The following is a 20,139-nucleotide window of genomic DNA, read 5'->3' on the forward strand; positions in this document are numbered from 1 at the left end:
ACCAGACCAAGAGCAATTTCTATGTTGCATATGAACTGGACATCCAGAACAGCTCTCTTTGAATTGGGGAATAATTTATCCTTCTTTAAAGAGACAGCACTTTTTGGTGTTTATGGCAATATAAATAACAGTGAGGAAATACTAATGCATAATCCTTGTGGCACTTAACTATATGTATTTAATGAAATTTCCCTCTTTTAATAACATTTCTCTCTTTCTTGTTCTATAGTTAGTACCTCTTAATTCTCTTAGCAATTTAACAGCTTTTTAAATCTCCAGAGCTACTTAAAATATATATTTTTCTTTTTTTTATTACATTTTTATTCTTGGAGGTGAAAAAACACCTTGTCAATTAATGTGGCCAGTGTTCTATTTCATAATTGGTTTTAATTTTTCTTTCAAATTAGGCTTTTGACAAACTGTTGAAGTACCTACAGTTCCTTCTTAGGGCCTCCGAAATATTCAAGAATGCTTGAAAACAACAGACAAAGAATTTCAATGCAATGTGATTAATGACACAAAGACTAGGTTACTTGCAAAGGAAAATTTTTCTCACAGTTCATCTTTATTTTTTCTCATGCTGACTTTTTATCCTGCCAGTCATTGCAGCATGAGAGCTAAGTCAACATTTAGATAAAGGCACTGCAGGAATGCCACGCCGTAGCAGTAGCTCTTCCCAGCAATAGTTTCCCACCTTGTACCTGCACAAGTGATCTCAGTGGTCATGACTTCAGTGGAAGCACAATCACAATTTCTACTTAGGCCTTGCATTTCCACAAGTTATAGCTAACTTCAGGCTGTGAGAAAAACTCATCTAGTATGGGTGTACCAATAGAATTGTTTGCTTAGTTTGCTTTTTATGTGCTTTCAGTTTCATGAGTTTGAAGCTACCACAGCACCACTTGTTTACATTATTATATTTATATGAAAAACAGCTGAACAAAATAAACTTTTAAAGGTACACATGCGCACCAGAATCAAAATCTGGCTAATCTTTGCAAAACCTTTTTCCTTCCTGAAAGACATTTTGAGTTGTCAGCTTACACTAGAAAAGTGCCTGTGTTAGGATGGGATAAATTGCTGTTGTGGTCTAATATCAATGAGACCTTAACTGCCTACAACAACAGTGTGAACAAATGTGCTCAGATAGATGCTTCAAGACAGACGCAGTGTAAGAATTGCCTTCCCATTCAGCCTTTCTCCGTTGTGACCATTTAGGGATGATTCAGACTGTTAATATGACCAGCACAGAAATGAGACAGCACAAAGAGAACAGTGTGCTGACACATCCCGGGAACACAGGGTTGTAGAGACAACACAGCTCTTCACAGCAGAGAACCTGTGGCAGTGCAGCACACTGCACTGTGCTAGGAGCTGCGATAGGCAAATCAATCTCCTTCCTGTCTGGAGCTGTGCCATGGTTTCCAGACCAGGCATCAACATTCCTCAGAACACATCAGCACAGACAAGCTCTGCTGAGCTCCAGGTGTGAATTTAAGGACCCTCCCCTCCATACTGACTCTTCTCAATAGCAAAAGTTAAACAAGTTGAGAGGTTTGTGTAGCGCTTACTCATTTTCTTGTTCTCTCAACACTAACCTGTATTATTTCAATATAGAATTTCTATTGCCTTGTTTGCTGCATTCATTTACTTCCCAAGATATCATTTAAATTATATTTCACATGGAAAAAAATTAAAATATTTTTAGGAATTCTAATAATTTCTGGAGGTTTTTTCCCAAAACAATCTTATCTAAAAATATTAGCTACAAACATCTTTCAAGACACTTCAGTACTGTGTGCTGCTAAGTGAACCTTGTGTTGAGTACACAAAGTAACCAAAAAGACTGCCTCAGTCACAAACTATGAATATGTCTTTTTTTCGTAAAAACATCTTTCATAGTGTATATATCAGCCATTTCACCTATTCTAGCTACAAAAAAAATATTCTTGTCATATACTTCAAGCAAGTTTTTTAGTTTAATAATATTCTTTACTTTCACATGCTTTAACTGTTGATTATAGTAATTATCTTCCAGCTGCAAGGACTCTCTGTAGAAGAATATTCAAATCTGGCAAATGTGCTGAGAACTCACAGTTGCCCTCAATTCAGAAAAAAGATCAAGACATTTGGTTCCTTCTCTTTGTAAAATCACACCTGTGAATAAGCTCAGTAGGAAAATGGAGTAGGAGACTATTTAAAACAGTTGCAGAAACAAATTAGCACACATTTCCTTTTCAGTTGTGAATATAAAGTGTGACTTACTCTTTTAGTTAGCTGGGTGTCCATCATGAAATTATGCACATGTTTTTCAGCTTTGGTAAGTTCTAACTTCCTTGCCACCACAGCTACCACCAGTGCAGTGCACCCAGCACCCTGAAAACAATAAAACAAACCCCCAAGATGTTACCACTGCATCTTGCAGAGTTTTTCTGGAAGCTTCTCTTTTGCTGTAGAAATATGGCAGGCATCAGGTGATTCATCCCTGGTAAATATAATGAACATGCTACAGCTATTTGAGTCCCAGGTAATAAGAAAAGTCAATAATTGCATGCTGATAAACTGTCAATGTGTCAAAATAATAAATGAGCAGCATAATTTAAAAATTCTCCCTTTTTTCCTGCAACAGTTGAAAATGTTAACACTTTCCACTCGTAGTGTGTAAACAAAGGGGATTATCAAAACAACTTTTAAAGCCCAAAACGTTAGCACATAAATGCAGATTACACTGTTCTTAACAATTGTCTCAAGGCTGCAGAAACTGCTAAAAAGGAAATCAAGGTTAGTTTAGTATTTAACATAAAACCCCAAAATTTCTTAATATTTTCTGTAGGACCTAAAAATAATCACAAATTCAGTATACTTTTCTAACTGTTCTCTTGAGTCTTTCAATGATCTTTTCCTATAGTATTTTTGCTTATTACCATTCAAAATAACGCATACACACAAGATGATTTCTTTAAAACTTGGATGCAAAACCCATAAATTTTCTAATTTGTGTTGTGTGTGCATATGCACATGCCTGTGGACATGCCTGTTCACAATAGACTAAAGCCAGTAGAAGGCTGTTCCTTTGAAATGACAGTGCCTTTATCAGCATCACAAATGTAATTTATTTTTTTTGGGGGGGGGGGTGGGGGGGTGGAAAGGACACTAAAATGAGCAAGGTAAAGAGAAGCAGCATCTATTACACATCTAGAAGTATCATTTACTTCATTAATACATTCTGCTGCCTTAGTTTTTATTAAATCTTTACAAATTTGTTTGGAAAAAAAAAAATTACAAAATTCACATTAACATATGAGGCTGTTTAATCCCAATCTAGCAGTTATTTTATTTGTGTCAGTTACTCTCCAGTACAGAGCTATCTTTTGCTGTACATTGAAGGTTACCACATTTTTATTCACAGAGGTTTCTCTGATTCTTTTGGTATTTCACCCATTAATTTACTTCCTCTCCATTCCACATCACTGTTACTGCCCTACACTCTGAGAAAATCAAGAGGAAATCTCTGAATCTAGCTTCCCAAATACAAATTCCATTAATAAGCACATAGAGATTGTAAAATAAATTAACTTACTGGAAACCCTCAAAAAACAAATCTGCTCTCTGCTTCTTTACTGAGGTACCCAGTGACTTTTGTTAAAGCTTCCAATTAATTAACTCTCCATTTCTCTGGCAAATTGTTAAGAAATCTATCTGCTCCCTCTCAAACACCTAGTTCTTTATAATTAGTTCTTACCTATTGAAGCTTCTATCCCCGACAGCTATTAATGTTCCCTTTAATGAGTCTCTTATAATTCTGCTACTTTTCCTCTTTCAGGTCCTCAATAGTAAACTTTCCAGCTTTGCTCCTCCCTCTCCCTCTGTTTTCCAACACTAGTTTGGTAGAAGTTCACTGAAATTTATGCATCTTAAGGCTGTGCATTTCACTTCAGAAGTGCATCAAGTCTTTCGAGGTCTAGGAAGGACATTCTATACCATACACCCTACCTGCCCACAGAGAGAGAGGTCTCCTTTAGTCTCCCCTTCCCGTGAAGGAGAGGAGGGAAGTGCTATTCTACAGGCTTCTCTGCAGACAAATAAACATATATTACCCCATACAACAGCAAGAGCACATAGAGAGAAGTAGATGTCTTTTGGCCCAGCACATCAGTATAGCTGTTGATTTAATAACATAATATGAGCTTACAGCAAGAATATTAAAACAGAAGAGAGTTTATTAATACTGACACCACTGGCAAAGTGGCACAAACCAGCTGCTTGTGCCAAGTTACCAGAGAATGGAAATACTAAGTCCTCTTCCCAGCCCCTCCAAAAAGGCTGCAGGAATTGTGACAGAGAAAAAGAATTTGGTTTGAGTGGAAATTATGCCAACCTTTATGATTAACTCGTGCTTTTTCAGAGTGGCACAGCGCTGTAAGAGCAAAACTGTTAAAAACAGCAGTGTTACATCTCACACGAAAGACACTGTCTGCAGCAGCACAATACTATCACCTGCAAGCTATGATAAACACCTGCACAATGGGTATGTTCTTTCCAGAACAGCTTATTTCAACATTCAGGTTACCCCCCCACCTCTGTCTCTTCTTTTTTTTTTTTTGGTGGGATATGATGGCATCACTAGAAATGCCCTTACAGCATTTCTTCAAAAGAAGGAAGTATCACATTATTTGCATATTTATGTTTCACAGTACCTTGAAAGAAAATAAATTACCCTCATTCTTTAGACAGCTAAGAGAAGTAAGATTGGAATGCCACCTAAAGTACATAATGCTGATTAATTTTGTGTTACAGTGCTCTGTGCTATAATACGAGTCTCTGATGGGTTTACCAGAAGCCACCAGACTGAGCAGATCAACTGAATTTTTCTGTTTTCCAGAAAGCATGTACAGGGTGAACAAACTCAACTACTAAACCAGGAGAGAACCTTAAAGATCACAGATTTAAAAATGAGCTTCTGCAAAACAAGACCAGGACTCTGCTGATGACCAGAGCAATGCCTATTTCCTATTTACAAGGAGATGAAGATGGAGGTTGTGAATCTCATCCTGAATGCACAGTATTTCTTGCCTGATATGAAATGGTGCTTATTAAATAGTCTTCAGCAAAAGCAAGTCTAAAAACAAACATATGACATACAACCAGTCTTTCAGTTCAACAAAGCAGCAAACACTGGACAACACTGGCATCAGACCTCTGATGGTAATGTAAAACTTGGATTTGTGAGCAGCAGTCATAAAGTGTAAGATTTACAGCCATTTACACAGGACAGACATCACCTTGACAGTCTGTTTAGCTACTGCCCTGTACAAAACCGATTTGACGTATCTGCAAAAAACTTTAGGACATTCTTCATAAAATATTTAATTCTAAATATAGTGCTCCTGTTCAGGACAGAGAACAATACCTCAAGGTGAATCTTGACAGAGCTCTGGGCAACCTGATCCAGCTGAGGATGTTTCTGCTTACTGCAGAGGGGGCTGGACTAGATGACCTTTGGAGGTCCCTTCCAACCCAAACTATTCTATGGTTCTGTAAGTTCAAATGCTCATGAAGGTAAGCAATAGTCCATGAAAAATGCTTCCTTGCTACCCTATTTTATGTCCAGAATCCAAAGCAAATAGACATAATAGAAATGAGTGTATGTGGGCATTTGACTCATACATATACTTAGGTAGTTGTTAAACACTAGTAGGTTAATTACTTTCTCAGTTACACAAACCTTAATGATGACTGAAGTCCTTAGAAAAATGAGTAGAAGAATGGACTAAGTTAAGGGAAAAAATAAAATGTCAGAAGGACTGGCTTTTTTGACATCAAACCTACACTATTTGAAACAGCAAGAGAAGGATGAAATTTCTATTTTGAGTTATACTTTAAATCTAGCACCTGAGCAAAATGCTTAAACATGCCCTTCAGAAAAAAATAATTATTACTTGTATCTGTCCTTCTCTTTACCCTTAGGCATCATAAACTGCAACTGTCCCTATCTGTCCACACATATCTGTCTCCTCTTAGCACTTATGAATTATTGCAAGTTTCCTTTCCCCTCCTTTAACAAAGCAAATTGCCTCCTTCTTAGGCACATCACAGACTAGTACAATGGTTATTTTCTTTGCCTGTCATTTTTACTTTGTTACTCCACTCCGTGTCCATCAATTCCCCTCTCTATGGCATCACAAATAGAGTACTTGCCATCAGTTGCAATATTTTGTGACTCCAGGCTCTTACACCTCATGAATTTTAGCTCCAACAAGCACTCACAGGTTAAATCATTTGCATCAACTTTGAGTTAGAAAACATACCAATTTAAAATAGTTCTCTTTCAAATTCCTTCCTTCCTTTTTAGGGTATTATTTACTACAAAGCCTAGCAAAACCAGACTCTGGGTGCCTAGATTCTACATAATGCCTCTTTGCTATATGGAGATGGCAAACTGTTTAGGAATTTGGACTAATATTTCTACTGTCTTTACAAAGTATTGGTATCAACAGAATCATATGTTAATGAGTCCTCAATTGCTATAGGAATATAAATAAATAAAGATGGCAGGTCTGTAGTAACAAATTACAGACCTGCACACATCATAATACTAGACATTACTTTGCCTTTTTTCTCCTTAAGATCCTGCTGTGGTTTGCTGAGATTATTGATATACTTACTACATACTTAGACAGATGAGGTGTTTTTAGCAGTACACCCACAGTCTTCCGTACTTTTCACCGATGCAGTCCACCCTCAGCTTTCTGCTGTTATTATCAGAACCACCAGAGCAAAGTTGACTAACTTGAAGTCACTTCAGAGAATTATGGTCAACCACAGCAGACACAGCCATGGCAGTTAGATGGAAATAAAACGGTGTTCCCCAAAGTACCTGATGAGGGTGAGGCTATGAAGTTCGAATCAAAACTATGCCTTTCCTACTGCTCACAAGTGAGAAGACTGAGTGTTCACAATGTAACATACAGTAATGGCAAAATGGCAGGGTTCAGGCTCAATGAAGTCTACCATTTATGTCTAACATTCTAGTAAAGGCCCAGTGTTAGTGATAAGCAAAGAGAGGTGCTTGCAAGTCTTCAACTAAAGGGTTATCTGAGACAAAAATTGGTTAGCACTGGCTGATAAACTGCACTGAAAACTCCTTTTGGTCAATACAGAACCACTGTACTCAATGTTAATGCTTCTGGCATTTCCAGTGGGTTTTTAATGTGGTAAGGCTCCAGAATACCATAGAAAGTTCACAATTAATTGAGCCATTTCTACAACCACCTGGAGGTCATATACACACCTGGAGGGTGCGGTTGTTGACAAAGGAAGCAGTGATGTGTATATTCTGTGTTAGTATCTCAGCTGAAAGACTCCTAGCAGCTTCAGTTTACAGGACTGAAAGTGAAGTGCAGTTTTTAGTGTTGTAGTCATAAAAGTGTCCTGCTATACTTGCCTGTAGCTGAAAGAAGGCAGTTGCCACATTCCTTGCTCACTTCCCTTGTGATCCACTGAGGGAGATAGAAGGTCCGCTTTGCAGACATACGGTTCTGATGGGAAATTTGGCTCTGCAGCAGAAAAGGCACAACATTCCTCCTGCTGCTCTGCACAAAATGAAAATCCTGTAAGAATTTAAAGCAGTATTTTGTTCATTTGGGTCTCCAGAAGATGGACTTACAGGACCACCAAGGGACAGGAAAAAAATGACTGGAAAAAAGTCTTGCTTGAAGTAAAAAAACCCATAACTCTCCAAAATAAGCAATGCAAAAGCTGAGGAAGAATCTGTCCACAAGACAGAAACTAAAGAAATGATATTATATAAACATGGTTTTGCATCTGTCATTGTTTACTGGGAGACGTGTAGCCTTGCAACACTAAAACAAAATAGGATGAGTAATAGGACAACAACTGTGCCATCTCAGCCAAAAAGGTGACCTAAAAATAGTTCTGCCTTATTTATACCTTCTTATATAGTCAGTATTTTCTGGCTACTATTGTTTTCAGTGGAGTTTGTACAATAGAATTTCATAGGAACATTTGAACTTACAACAGCAGATGAGCAGATTCCTTTACTTCTAATTAGTCTGTAAGGGTTTTATCAATATTGCAGAAGTAAAAATTCTGAAGAGCATTAAATGTAATATAAAACTATGAAATTAATTAAATATTCTCAGACACAGAAATGGGTAGTTATAGTGGGGTATTAAGAAAGACTTCTGAGACAGCAGAAAAAGTGTGATTTGTAAAACAAAGACAATTTCTTTTCTATAGGGAAACCTATAAACATTAGTAGTAAGTCAAAAAGGCCCAAGAATTGAATGCACTGGGGTGGGTGAGCTCCTCGGAAACTGTCAATGGTTATAAAAGCTAAATATCCCTGGAGATCAAGACAGTCTATCACTGTGTAGAAAACCTTTTTGCTGAGCAAGGTGAAATCTGATTTCACAAAACCATCAGGTTCAACAGCCTATAGACTGATGGGAAACACTAAAAATTCAGGATGACAGCCACCAAGGATGTTCTTGTCCAATATCGCTGTTTTAAGTAAAATGCTTTAACAAGAATATGTGTAAAAGTACATTAAAATTGATGTATTAATTCTGAATTTATTGCAGATGAAATTTTATGTTTTGAAAACAAAGCAGATGGTTTTGCTGTACCAGTAGTCTGCTGAAGTTGTATACGACAGGAGAGCTGTTGCTCATCCCAGCCAGCAACTGACTGCCTTTGAACTGCTGAAATGAATCTGCAATGCCTAACTAGATGTAAGTGAGAAACAATTCCCCTTTCCTCTGACTCTTTAGAAATTTCCCTGTTCTACTGGTATAAACTGGAGGCCTCTGAGGGAATCTTCTTCCTTAACATTCATAATTCTAAAAAACGGTTACACCTTCCAGGAGATTTTGTTTACTCAAAAGCACGTAGAGCCCCTGTCATTCTCTCCCATTTCAGATTATCGCTCTAACCATCATGATTTTAGTGATCACTCTCCAGAGCTTCTCAATCCTATTTTGATCAAGCACCATTAACGTTATTCTTTATTATTCTTATTATTATTCTTTTCGTTATTACATTTCTGCTCAACATGCTGTCCAGTTCAGTTGTAGTATATTAGAAGTAATAGACACAATCTGTTCTGAATTCTGAGATCACTTATATTCCTGTACTTTCAAGGAAGTAAAAACTCAGCTGTGATCTTCTCTAGTACGCTTCTTAGCCACAAAACTATTCACCGCACTGCTCTGACATTACTAGTACCACCAAATACTAGAAATGGTAAAAATATTACAGATTCTTGATCAATGCACAAGATGTTGTGGGTAAACGTTTAAATGGCAATACAATCTAATATTCTTTTACAGATGAATGAGTTGGTTCTATTGGTTCAACCTTACTTGTCTATCCATAGAGAAGTATATTAGTCTTAATGCCAGCTTTTCAGCCCTTTGAGGGTAACTGAAAATACATTTACCTGTTTCAAACTGCATGTTTTTGCAAAGCATTATAGAATTAAACAATATGGACAAAAAATTTCATTAAAAAAAACTCAAAATCTTTTAGGCGTTAATATGCAAAACAATTTATCATCTCTTTGTACATTAGCCATTGAAAGTTATATAAAGTTTCATATTTCATTGCTCAAAGCTGATGTTTACTTCCTCCCAACCCTCCTCTTTTTCAAGAATCATCCCAGATTATCATAGAACCATAGAATGGTTTGGGTTGGAAGGGACCTCAAAGGTCAGCAAAGTCCAACTTCCTTGCAGTGAGCAGGGGCATCCTCCTGCTCCCAGAGCCCTGTTGAGTATGACCTTGAATATCTCCAAGGATAGGGCCTCAGCTGCTTCCCTGGACAGCATGTTCCAGTGTTCCACTACCCTCATGGTAAAGAATTTTCTCCTAATGTCCAACTTAAATACCCTCTTTTCTAATTTAAAACCATTTCAAACCAAGCCATTCATCCTATCACTAAAGGCCTTTGTGAACAGTCCCTTTCCAGCCTTCTTGTAGACTCCCTTTGGGTACCAGAAGGATGCTCTCAAGTCTCCCAGAAGTCTTCTCCTCTCCAGGCTGAACAAGCCCAGCTCCCTCAGCTTGTCCTCACAGGAGAGGTGTTTCAGCCCCCTGATCATTTCGTGGCCCTTCTCTGGACCCACTCCATCAGGTCCACGTCCTTTTTGTGTTGAGGGCACATGATCTGCAGCCATTGTTAACTATACAGTTGGAATCTACTTTTTTCCTCTTTTTCTTACAATCTAGTAACTGTTAAATATCCAACAAAAATGATATGGTTAAAAACCTTATTAATCTAGGCGCCATATTCTTCCTGTACATAGTTCTATACATATGCAAACACTACAATCCGCCCTTAGATGAAGAGTCCCCTGTTCTCAAAGCAGAAACATCTCAACCTTGTCACTTTTTTCCATGATGCACAGGAAAGGAACAGTGATTCCTCTCAACTAAATGCAGACTTCCACACAAACATTGCAAACTGCAACATGAGAAGTTTTCAAATCAGATGTGATTAATTTTTGATTCACAATTTAGAACTAATAAAATCTAGCATCTCCAAGGCCAGATTGTACATATTGATTTCATTGTGACTACTCTAATAAGTATTCTTCACCTCCACCAATAGTGTTCAAATCCTATAGTTAAAAAAAATCCTGCTTAAAAATTTTCCAAAATAAACATTTAATATGATCCTCTTCTATGATGTAAATGTAGGAAATTTTACTAATCAGTTTTGTTCTTTTATAGCCTTAATGATCTCTTTGGAGTTCATTTCAATAACAGAAGCGTTTAATCTGCACTTTTGGCATTAATAAGGCAGACACTCTGAAATGACAGCTATTCTACTTTAAGCAATATTCACCCAATCTAACCACCTTGTGCATTCTGTGACAAGACAATTGCAACTTAACCCATTTTATATTAATCAAGTTGGTTTGACTTACTAGTTCTGCATTTCTGCTTCTAACTGTTGGCAGTTGGCTATGCTGGAAGATTCCACATCCTTAGCTTTGCATCATAAAATAAATGCACTAGCTCACCACATAATGCTGGATGTGAAAGAGCCCTTCTGAAACCTTGTAAGAGATCACTGTATTTGGAGTCAGAAGAACAGAATGTCATTATTCTATCTTGCATGTATACAAAAGCTTACAAAGGCACCCAGTTCAGTTCCACTTGCCTGTCTCTAAAGCATTAATCCATGTCACCAACTCTGTATTGAGCTATATCAGTATTTTCACTAAATCAAATTCATATATTTAAGTGTCTTGCAAGATCAAAGTAAAATTGTTCGATATGACAATACCTGTTTTTCCCCCCACTATTTTTCTACTCTGTTCATAAGTTTTTTAAAAAAAATCTAATATGTTAATTGGACTTCCTTCTCTTAACCATTCTCAAAGCTTTTTTCCTCTTGGAATAATCCAAAGATATGTAAAGATGCTCCTATTTTCCATTGGTGTGCATTTGCAGGACTTAAAAGATGTCACTTGAACCAATGCCTTTGGATTGCAGTAGCTGCAGTTTCAATAGCTAGCACAACTTAATGCCATCATCAGACTGCATGAAAACTACTTCCCAGGCTGGAGCGCAACACAGAGTTTGACCTGAGCAGTCCAACTTCTGTCACACAGGAAGCAATTCCTGAGGCAGAAGAGGAAGACAGCTAGGGCACCTGCCGTCTCCCTTCACTGGGTTCAAGACAGTATGTGAGCCCTCCATGGGCAACCACATTTGCAAAGCCATTATTAACTCTTCAGTGGTCTGTGTAGCTACTCTCGTATTCATAAAGGATTGTGTTTATTCTTCCTTCCACCCTTTTTAACAGTGACTTTACCCAATAGCAAAAAATCAGTGATATTTTATATCAATGACACAAATACAGGAATGTATTTGCTACTTCAGATGCTAGGGAATTGCACTTTCAAAATCACACACATAGTTTCAATGTATTTGTTACATTCATTCAGCAATTATCTTTTAATTAGACCATCAACCACTCCTATTAAAATAAAAATCCATTAAGTCTGTTCTTTTAGAGTCTTATCTTTTCCAAAAAACCCCCATCAATTAGTTACTGTGCAAGTTTCAGAAGAGGAGCTGGTTTTAAAGAATTATATTCAAGACCTATAAACTTGGTCACATTTTAAGTTAGGCAGAAGACAGTTCATTACTATGTTCAATGTGTCACTTCATGTCTTTCAAATCCTTTACCAAAAAGAATTATTAAAACCAACCAACCAACAGAAAACAAACAAGCAAAACAACAACAACAAAGAGTAATTTCAACATCTGACTTTCTCCCATTGCTCCATATTCTCTTTCACAAAACTGATTTTTGCCAAAGTCACACGGCAAATATCCTTGAAAAAGTAACTTAGGGGTCAGGCTTTCATTACTATTTTGCCTATCATCACACATTAGCTACCTGGCTCCATTTTTGGTTAAGAAGGCTTTCTGGCCCTGAAGGTATTTATCCCAAACACATTACCAGGAGATTCTGATCAGTCTTTGTACTTCTAAACCAGCTGCAGGATTTTTAATCAAAGACATGAAAGTATACCCATATGGTTTACAAGTCTAATTTTCAACAGAATCTTGTTTCAGTTGTGAAAAGAAATGCTATGTGTGCAAATGTTAAGTATTAATCAGCCCTTTAGTTTTCCACCAAAGCAACAGAACCAATGGCCATAATTTTACATCCTATTCCAAATGGTGCTGTCATAAGCAAGATGACAAATGTATTCTATAATTTCAGCTTCCGTGTGATTTATTCACAGGCAGTAATATTTACAATAATGTGCAGTCCATTTTTATTATTTTATTTTTGCCATGTTTTCATCATAGTAACATCATAAGCCTAACCACGAACACTCAGAATTACAGTCCAGATGCTGCTACCATTTGCTGTAGCATAAAAGCAATGGCAGTATCACTCCATAGATGATTAGTATCAATACTATTCTTAACACACGATGCAGGGCTTTGTATGTCCTGGATTTCTGTTACTATAAGTTTATTTCATAATGGAATGTCCAAAAGTGATGAACAATTTGAGTGAAAAAAATATGCTTCCTGTATCTTCAAACATTTGCTTATTTCTAACCTGTGCCTGGGAAGAAGGAAAGCTTTGTAACAATGTTCTGTCCCCATTCTGTGAATCCCCATGGCAATATATACAGTTCGTCCTCTTTTTTTCCCTAATAAACTTACTATCACATTTTATTCTCTCTGGTATCAAAATCCAGCTCAAAAAGAGAAGCAAAGGTAAATACCCCAGAAGATGGCAGATTTGAGCTTAGCTAACAGAAGAAGTCTTTAGAGTAATTTCCTTTGCTTTCAGCCTGTACCTTCCAACTACACTGCAAACTCGGTATTTAAGGAGATATAGATTTGCCACCATCAGCACAATGTACTGGAATTTTTTCTCAATAAATATTACTGACCTCATATCCTGTCAGATGTTTTTTAAAAAGGTATTTTATTTCACCTATAATTTAAATAATACCTATACTCTACAAACCTTTATGGCTATCACAAATGTTGGGATTAACTGCAACAAACAATCTCACATCCAATTAATAAGTTCAGAAACACTCACCATGATTCCAGTAAGTAAACAGACTCCTTTTCCACAGTATGTATTAGGTACCATGTCACCATATCCAATGGATAGAAAAGTTATTGAAATCAACCACATTGCTCCAAGGAAGTTGCTAGTAACATCCTGTTGATCATGGTATCTGAAAATGAAAAACAACTTCTTCATCACGAGAGCTTTTGTTAACCTTTTGTGCTGTCATGAACAAATCACGTAACTGGCCATACAATCATTCTGCAACCATTTCCTTTTTAAATGTAACTAAAAGAAATTAAATACAATTCCATTATATCATCAGTAAAGAAACAGAAGGTACAACAATAGCACCAGTAGTAGAGATACTCCAGATGGTTTATAATTCAGTATTCTGTTACTATTATTAAAAGGTGAGAAGTTCTTGTTTTTTAATACAATCACTTTGTTAGGGGTACAAGTCCTGCTAATCTTCTGCAGTAGCCTAAGATACCAGTCTATTATAGTTGCTACAGTCTAAGGGAAATATGAAAAACAGAATAGCATAGCATAGCATAGCATAGCATAGCATTAGAATTAACCAGGTTGGAAAAGACCTTTGAAATCTTCAAGCCCAGCCTATCATCCAATATTATCTAATCAACTAAACCATGGCACCAAGCACCCCATCCAATCTCTTCCTAAACACCTCCAGTGATGGTGGCTCCATCACCTCCCTGGGCAGCCCATTCCAATGGCCAATCACACTTTCTATGAAGAACTTCTTCCTAACATCCAGCCTAAACCTCCACTGGCGCAACTTGAGACTGTGTCCTCTTGTTCTGGTGCTGGCTGCACGGGAGAAGAGACCAACTCCCACCTGGCTACAACCTCCTTTCAGATAATTGTAGACAGCAATAAGGTCTCCTCTAAAAGGATGTATAGACAAGCAGACAGCAAAGCACATCACCATCTCCTTGGTCTAAATGAATGCCTGTGATCAGAAATATAATCATGAACTGTCACATAGATGTTGACTTAGACACCTAAAATATCTTCCCTCTTCTTCAACATGTTCAAGATAAATGGAACAGAATACCATTATATTTCTCCTTATCAAAAGACCTTCACCTTTAATACAGCAAAACCCCCCTTCAGTGTCGTCAGCTATTAAGTGTAATTTCCTGAGGAGCTGTTCCACTGTTACTCGGTTTTACTGCTCTAGTGAAATACACTCATTTTCCTCTTCAAAATAAAAATAAGTTTAGATGAATTATCTAGTCTTCTTATGACATATATACCTAATCAACTGGGAAGCCATAAGGACACATTTCAAGCTTACACCAACCATCACCACTTACTCTGGCAGGGAAAAATGCCTAATAGCCACCTAATGGTAGGTGAAATTTTGCTCCACAGATAGAGTAGCTTTGCAAGAGAGACTCTGGCAGCCACTGCAGCCTCAAGGTTGCAGTAACCCCTGCAGCAATTGTGGGGCCTCAGGTTAACAATCTATGATGATGCGCCAGGGGAGGTTCAGGCTAGATGTTAGGAAAAAGTTCTATACAGAAAGAGTGATTGCCCATTGGAATGGGCTGCCTGGGGAGGTGGTGGAGTCGCCATCACTGGAGGTTTTCAGGAGAAGACTTGATGGGGTGTTTGGTGCCGTGGGTTAGTTGTTTGGGTGGTGCTGGATTGGTTGATGGGTTGGACGCAATGATCTTGAAGGTCTCTTCCAACCTGGTTTATTCTATGTATGTATTCTATGTATGTATACTGAAGGGTATTCTTGTAGCCAGCTCTAAATCTGCATCTCATAGTGGTCCATAACCAAGGCAATTGATTCCACAGTCTTCATGACAGAGCAGAAATGCAGAAAGCCATCAGGAAATTGCCTATTCTCTTGTCTGCAAGATACTAGTTATAAACACCTTCAAAATGCCTTCTTTGAAGTCCCACCTATGAACTGACAGTTCAAACAACCTAAAAACTCTGACTGCCAGAGACTACAATAATTACTCCAAACAAGTCTGTTCTACATTTTGCCTGTACTCTTCTCTCCCCTGGTCTCAGTGTTGTCTTCCTCACATACTTTTTATATATGCTTTTGAAGGTTGTTTTTTTTTTTCTCTGCACCTACAAAAATACAGTAACAGACTACATTTGGAGCTCTTAAGAATGACAGTGATGCAAATAATGATTAACACAACAGCAAAAGGAATAGTTAATAAAAGGACAGCAAACTTGATTTAACTTATGACCACAAAACTATGGACAAAAACTATGACATTGCTTTTTTTTTTTCTCCCAGTCTGCATTAAATGTTATGGATTTGAGTCTGTACTTAAACTTAGCAAATAACTGCCATGGCACATAGAGATGCAGGGCAAAATACATACTCATCCCATCCAGGAGGCAAGAGGAAAGTCTTTATATCATGCAAATTCCTACAGTGCATCATGCAAGTGATATAACCCATAGGCTTTGCATAAGCTTCACAGAGGGGTGCTAAAGCCACAAACACATATTCTAAGAATAGCAACTCAGTTAAACACCAAAAAATGCTTACATAAATATTTATGTTTCTTTAATATCCCACTTTGAGTTTTGAACATTTTCATTCCCATACTTTGTATAGAAAACCGTTTTCCTGTGGAGATGAAAATGCAATGCAATGTTTTTTTCTCTTACAAAATGTCAGTCCTAAATAGTGATAATTATAGAAATCTTGATATGACTGAAAACAGAATAATAAAATTCTAATCACTAAGTTCCTGACATTTTACATAAAGAATGTCAGAACCACTTTGTTAAGCCTTGAACAACAGAGAGAAAAGCTAATGGAGTTTATCCATTTACTCTCCTTTATCCATGTCAGAAAACACAAAAGCTAATGATTTATAAAAGGTGACATAAGGTTATTTTTTTCAAAAGCACAACAGTAAGTTTTCAAGTTTCATTGGACACATGGATCTTAATTAGCAAGGTCCCCTAGATGAAATACTCACTGAAGACATCTGCATCCATGTTTAGTAGCAGATTTCAAGGACCTGTTTGAGTGTTTTCTTCTTGTTAGCTCATGACTCTTGGATCTCGTACACTGAGTATTTCACCTTGTTGTAACTTTAGGGTTATAATTCAGTAACGAAATGGTGCACACTTAATTTATAAATCATCATCAATACTTACGACTTCATAGTGATCAAGAAACAAAGGATGCTTTGTATTGTCTCTATGAGTCTAATGAAGCATGGGAAATTGCAACCTAATTTAATCTATGAACAAATCCCAAAACTTCATTTTCTCTCACAACAGTACAGAGAAAGTTGAAGAAGTGACTTCTCAAGTTAGAAATCTGTTAGAAAAATAGAGACAAACTAAAGAGAGATAGAGGAGGGCTGATGTCACTGTACTGATGATCTCACCATTTCTGTGCAGGATTTATAGGAAGATGGATTGGTTTTATCTTGGTTTTCTGCAACCTCATTCATGATTTTTGAATCTCTATGGTTAGCAATTCTGGTACATGCCTACACCATTTTGATTTTCTTAAGATTACAGTTGTGTATTTCCAAGTGGTTTGCTATGTCATTAGGCACTACCATCACCTGGAATTCAAGCCTGAACAAGCAGATCTGGGAAGTCTTTAGATACCCTCTGTCCACAGTCAGTTAGCAAATTGTTACTATACCAAAACAGGAAAAGCGATTTTGCAAAAAATTAGGAATTAAAACATCTTTTGTAGGTCTATGGGAAAATGATCATTGAGGACACTGCTTTGTTTTGCAGGAAAAAGATAAATTTTGTCTTTGTTTTCCAAGTTATCATGGCCCTAAAGACTGAACTCGGTTTATGCAGGGAAATGTGAAATGAACATACCAGAAGTTACCCCTTGTTTCTTCATCAGTGCCTCTCTAATGTGTTGCACTCAATACACCAGAAAATCTGAGAAAAGTAATTTCCATCACTGTATTTTTCACTTTGCTATTAAGACTATTCCAAGCACAGTAAATTGAAATGTACACCATAGTGAGAATAAGTCATCCTCACAGATGGAGTAGAGCTCTCTCATGCATTTGTCATCAGCCACTACAAATGTCTCCTCATTTCAGCTGGACAGAACATCACTGGATGTAACTCACTCCAGAATTCAGCTGTGGTTTTCCTACACCACCCATTCACTGCATCTGAGAGATGTGAAATCTGACACAGAAATACCGTGTCATGAAGAGCTCAGCAAGAATAAAAGACTCAAATATCTCCTTTCAGAGACAAAGCCTTTTTTTCATTATAAAAAGTAAGAACTTTTATCAAACTGAAGAGTAAAGATTTGGGGTTTTTATCTAGTTGAATCAATTAAAAAATACTATTTATTTATATTTTAAGTCCACTATTCTTATGCAATAAAAACTTACATTAGGAACACAGTGAGCTACCTGAACATAAGAGCTAACATTTAATTATGGTAAAACTGCAGCCAAATCCAAAGAGATTGATTTTCTGGATCACGTTCAGCCTCACATATCAGCAGAATAAAGTGTCATTTAGAAAAACTGGGTTTTCCCCCAAGGTAGAAAAACCCTTGGTTGGAGTCACACTGGCATAAGAATTATGTATTACTTTTTCTCTCCTTCTCCAATAACGAATGTGCTAGCAGGCAGGAGATGCTGCAGCTGGAACACACTACTCACCAGGCAATCATCATCTTGTAAAACACAACTTCCCAGTTCTTGCCAACCAGCATATAAATCCTGAGACTACGCTAATTTAAACCAAAAATAGCTGAATTATTAGATTTATGCAAAACCAGCATGGCTCAATTCCTTCCCAAACCACACTGAGTGGGATTTTTACCATTCATCTCAGAAAGACACAAATATATTCCTCAGTTGGCAATACAACAGTGGCTGGTATTGTCAAAGCAGTATTTCAGGTTCTTCATAGGCAACAATTCTTTTCTTCTGCTTTCACTATTGATGCAACTCTCAGTACTGCTTTCTTTCAGAATTATGTTCATATTTAATGATGTTCTATTTAACTAGTAAAACATCTGCTTTTTAGTTGCATATAGTTATCATACATTGATATCTTGACATCAAAGACATCCATTTTAAAAAGTCAGCGGAAAAAAGATCAAGTATAACATCTACTGGAGGTGTTTAGGAAGAGACTGCATGGGGCACTTGGCGTCATGGTTTAGTTGATTAGACAGTATTGGATGATAGGTTGGACTCGATGATCTCAAAGGTCTTTTCCAACCTGGTTAATTTTATTCTATTCTATTAAGCTTAACCATGGGCATGTTAGTTCACACTTAGCATCTTCATTTCAGTTTATCTTCCTTGCATGGACAGAGTCTGATAATTTTGCCATCTTTGGTTTTGTTTTCTTCAACAAGTAAAGGAAAGGACTGAAAAAATGTTGAAAGTATGACCCTTTTTACATGGAAGAAAATAGCCTGCTTCTACTGTAACTGAGAAAAATTCCTGGACCATATTACAATAAAGATCCAGGCTGAGTTTCCATTAATAAAAGCAAACAAGATAATAGGGGAGAGAGGGAAATCAATGCAAAAATGGAAGAGTGAGATAGCATATTTTAAGATTTTGTTATTACTATTTTTGAATACAATTTGCAGTTTAAATACAAGCATGTAGATATAAGATTATCTGAACCCCTATCTGCTGTCATATACCTGCATCTCAATTCCTGGGTAACCTGCCAGCAGACAATCTTCTTTCACACAGATCAATCTTCCTTTCATTATGGAGCAGGCTTAGCCATTCAGATTTTCCCAGCCCTGCTGAAATTTACTTATATTTGATATTATTCCATCTCAAAAAATGTTCTCATGTTTCATAAGGTTGCCTTCATATTAAAAAAAAAAAAAAAAAAAAAATCAACTGTCAAGCTTTTTCCAGCTCCTACACCCATGTCCAGGCTGCGAAGAAAAGCTAAGCATACTTCATAGCTCAAGTGGTAAAAGGCAAACTCAGGCACTGCTGGTTGTTTTTAGATGCTAGATCAAAAGCAGCCATCAGCATCAGAACAGTAAGGTCTGAAACAATATTTATTCATTAATTTTGGCATGCATATTGTAATGCATTTCATAATTACATGATCACATGCCACCTTTTAGTCTTCACAAAGATGCATGAGTACCTTTTTCATGTAAAACTCTGCTCCAGGGATGGAAACAATAGCACAAAATACAATTTTCTGCCTCATTTTTTTAGAAATTAAAAACTATGCTTTCATTTTTCACATACTTCCTGCATGAAGTTAACTGTCTTTGTTACAGCTTATCATTACTTTCTGAGATTTCAGCTCTGTCCTTTACAATTAGATTAGCCCCCAACTAAAAGCTCCAACTAAAAACCAATGAACTAAAAGGCCTCCATAACAACATGCATATTTGAAAATAAATGTCTTAAATTAGACATCCCAAAGTGGTGTAACAATAAGATTCTTCACTTTGCCAAAATAGCAGCATGTCCTGAAGCCCCTTAAATGCCTCAATATCCAAACATAAAGCAACATGCATGAACAATTCTTAGGGAACAAGTAATTAACAGGCTTCC

The 20,139-nt window shown here is 37.0% G+C and overlaps 1 protein-coding gene across 1 annotated transcript in view; it reads right to left on the reverse strand.

Annotated features, from left to right (window-relative positions):
• KCNN2 (potassium calcium-activated channel subfamily N member 2) overlaps window positions 1–20,139 on the reverse strand; it is a 76,371-nt gene that overhangs the window by 11,652 nt on the left and 44,580 nt on the right. The window contains 2 exon segments of the mRNA XM_009909221.2: window positions 2,266–2,376; window positions 13,607–13,748. Of these exon segments, the coding sequence (XP_009907523.2) occupies window positions 2,266–2,376; window positions 13,607–13,748 (253 nt within the window).

The sequence above is a fragment of the Dryobates pubescens genome, chromosome Z (genome assembly GCF_014839835.1).
Source record: "Dryobates pubescens isolate bDryPub1 chromosome Z, bDryPub1.pri, whole genome shotgun sequence".
NCBI lineage: Eukaryota > Metazoa > Chordata > Aves > Piciformes > Picidae > Dryobates > Dryobates pubescens.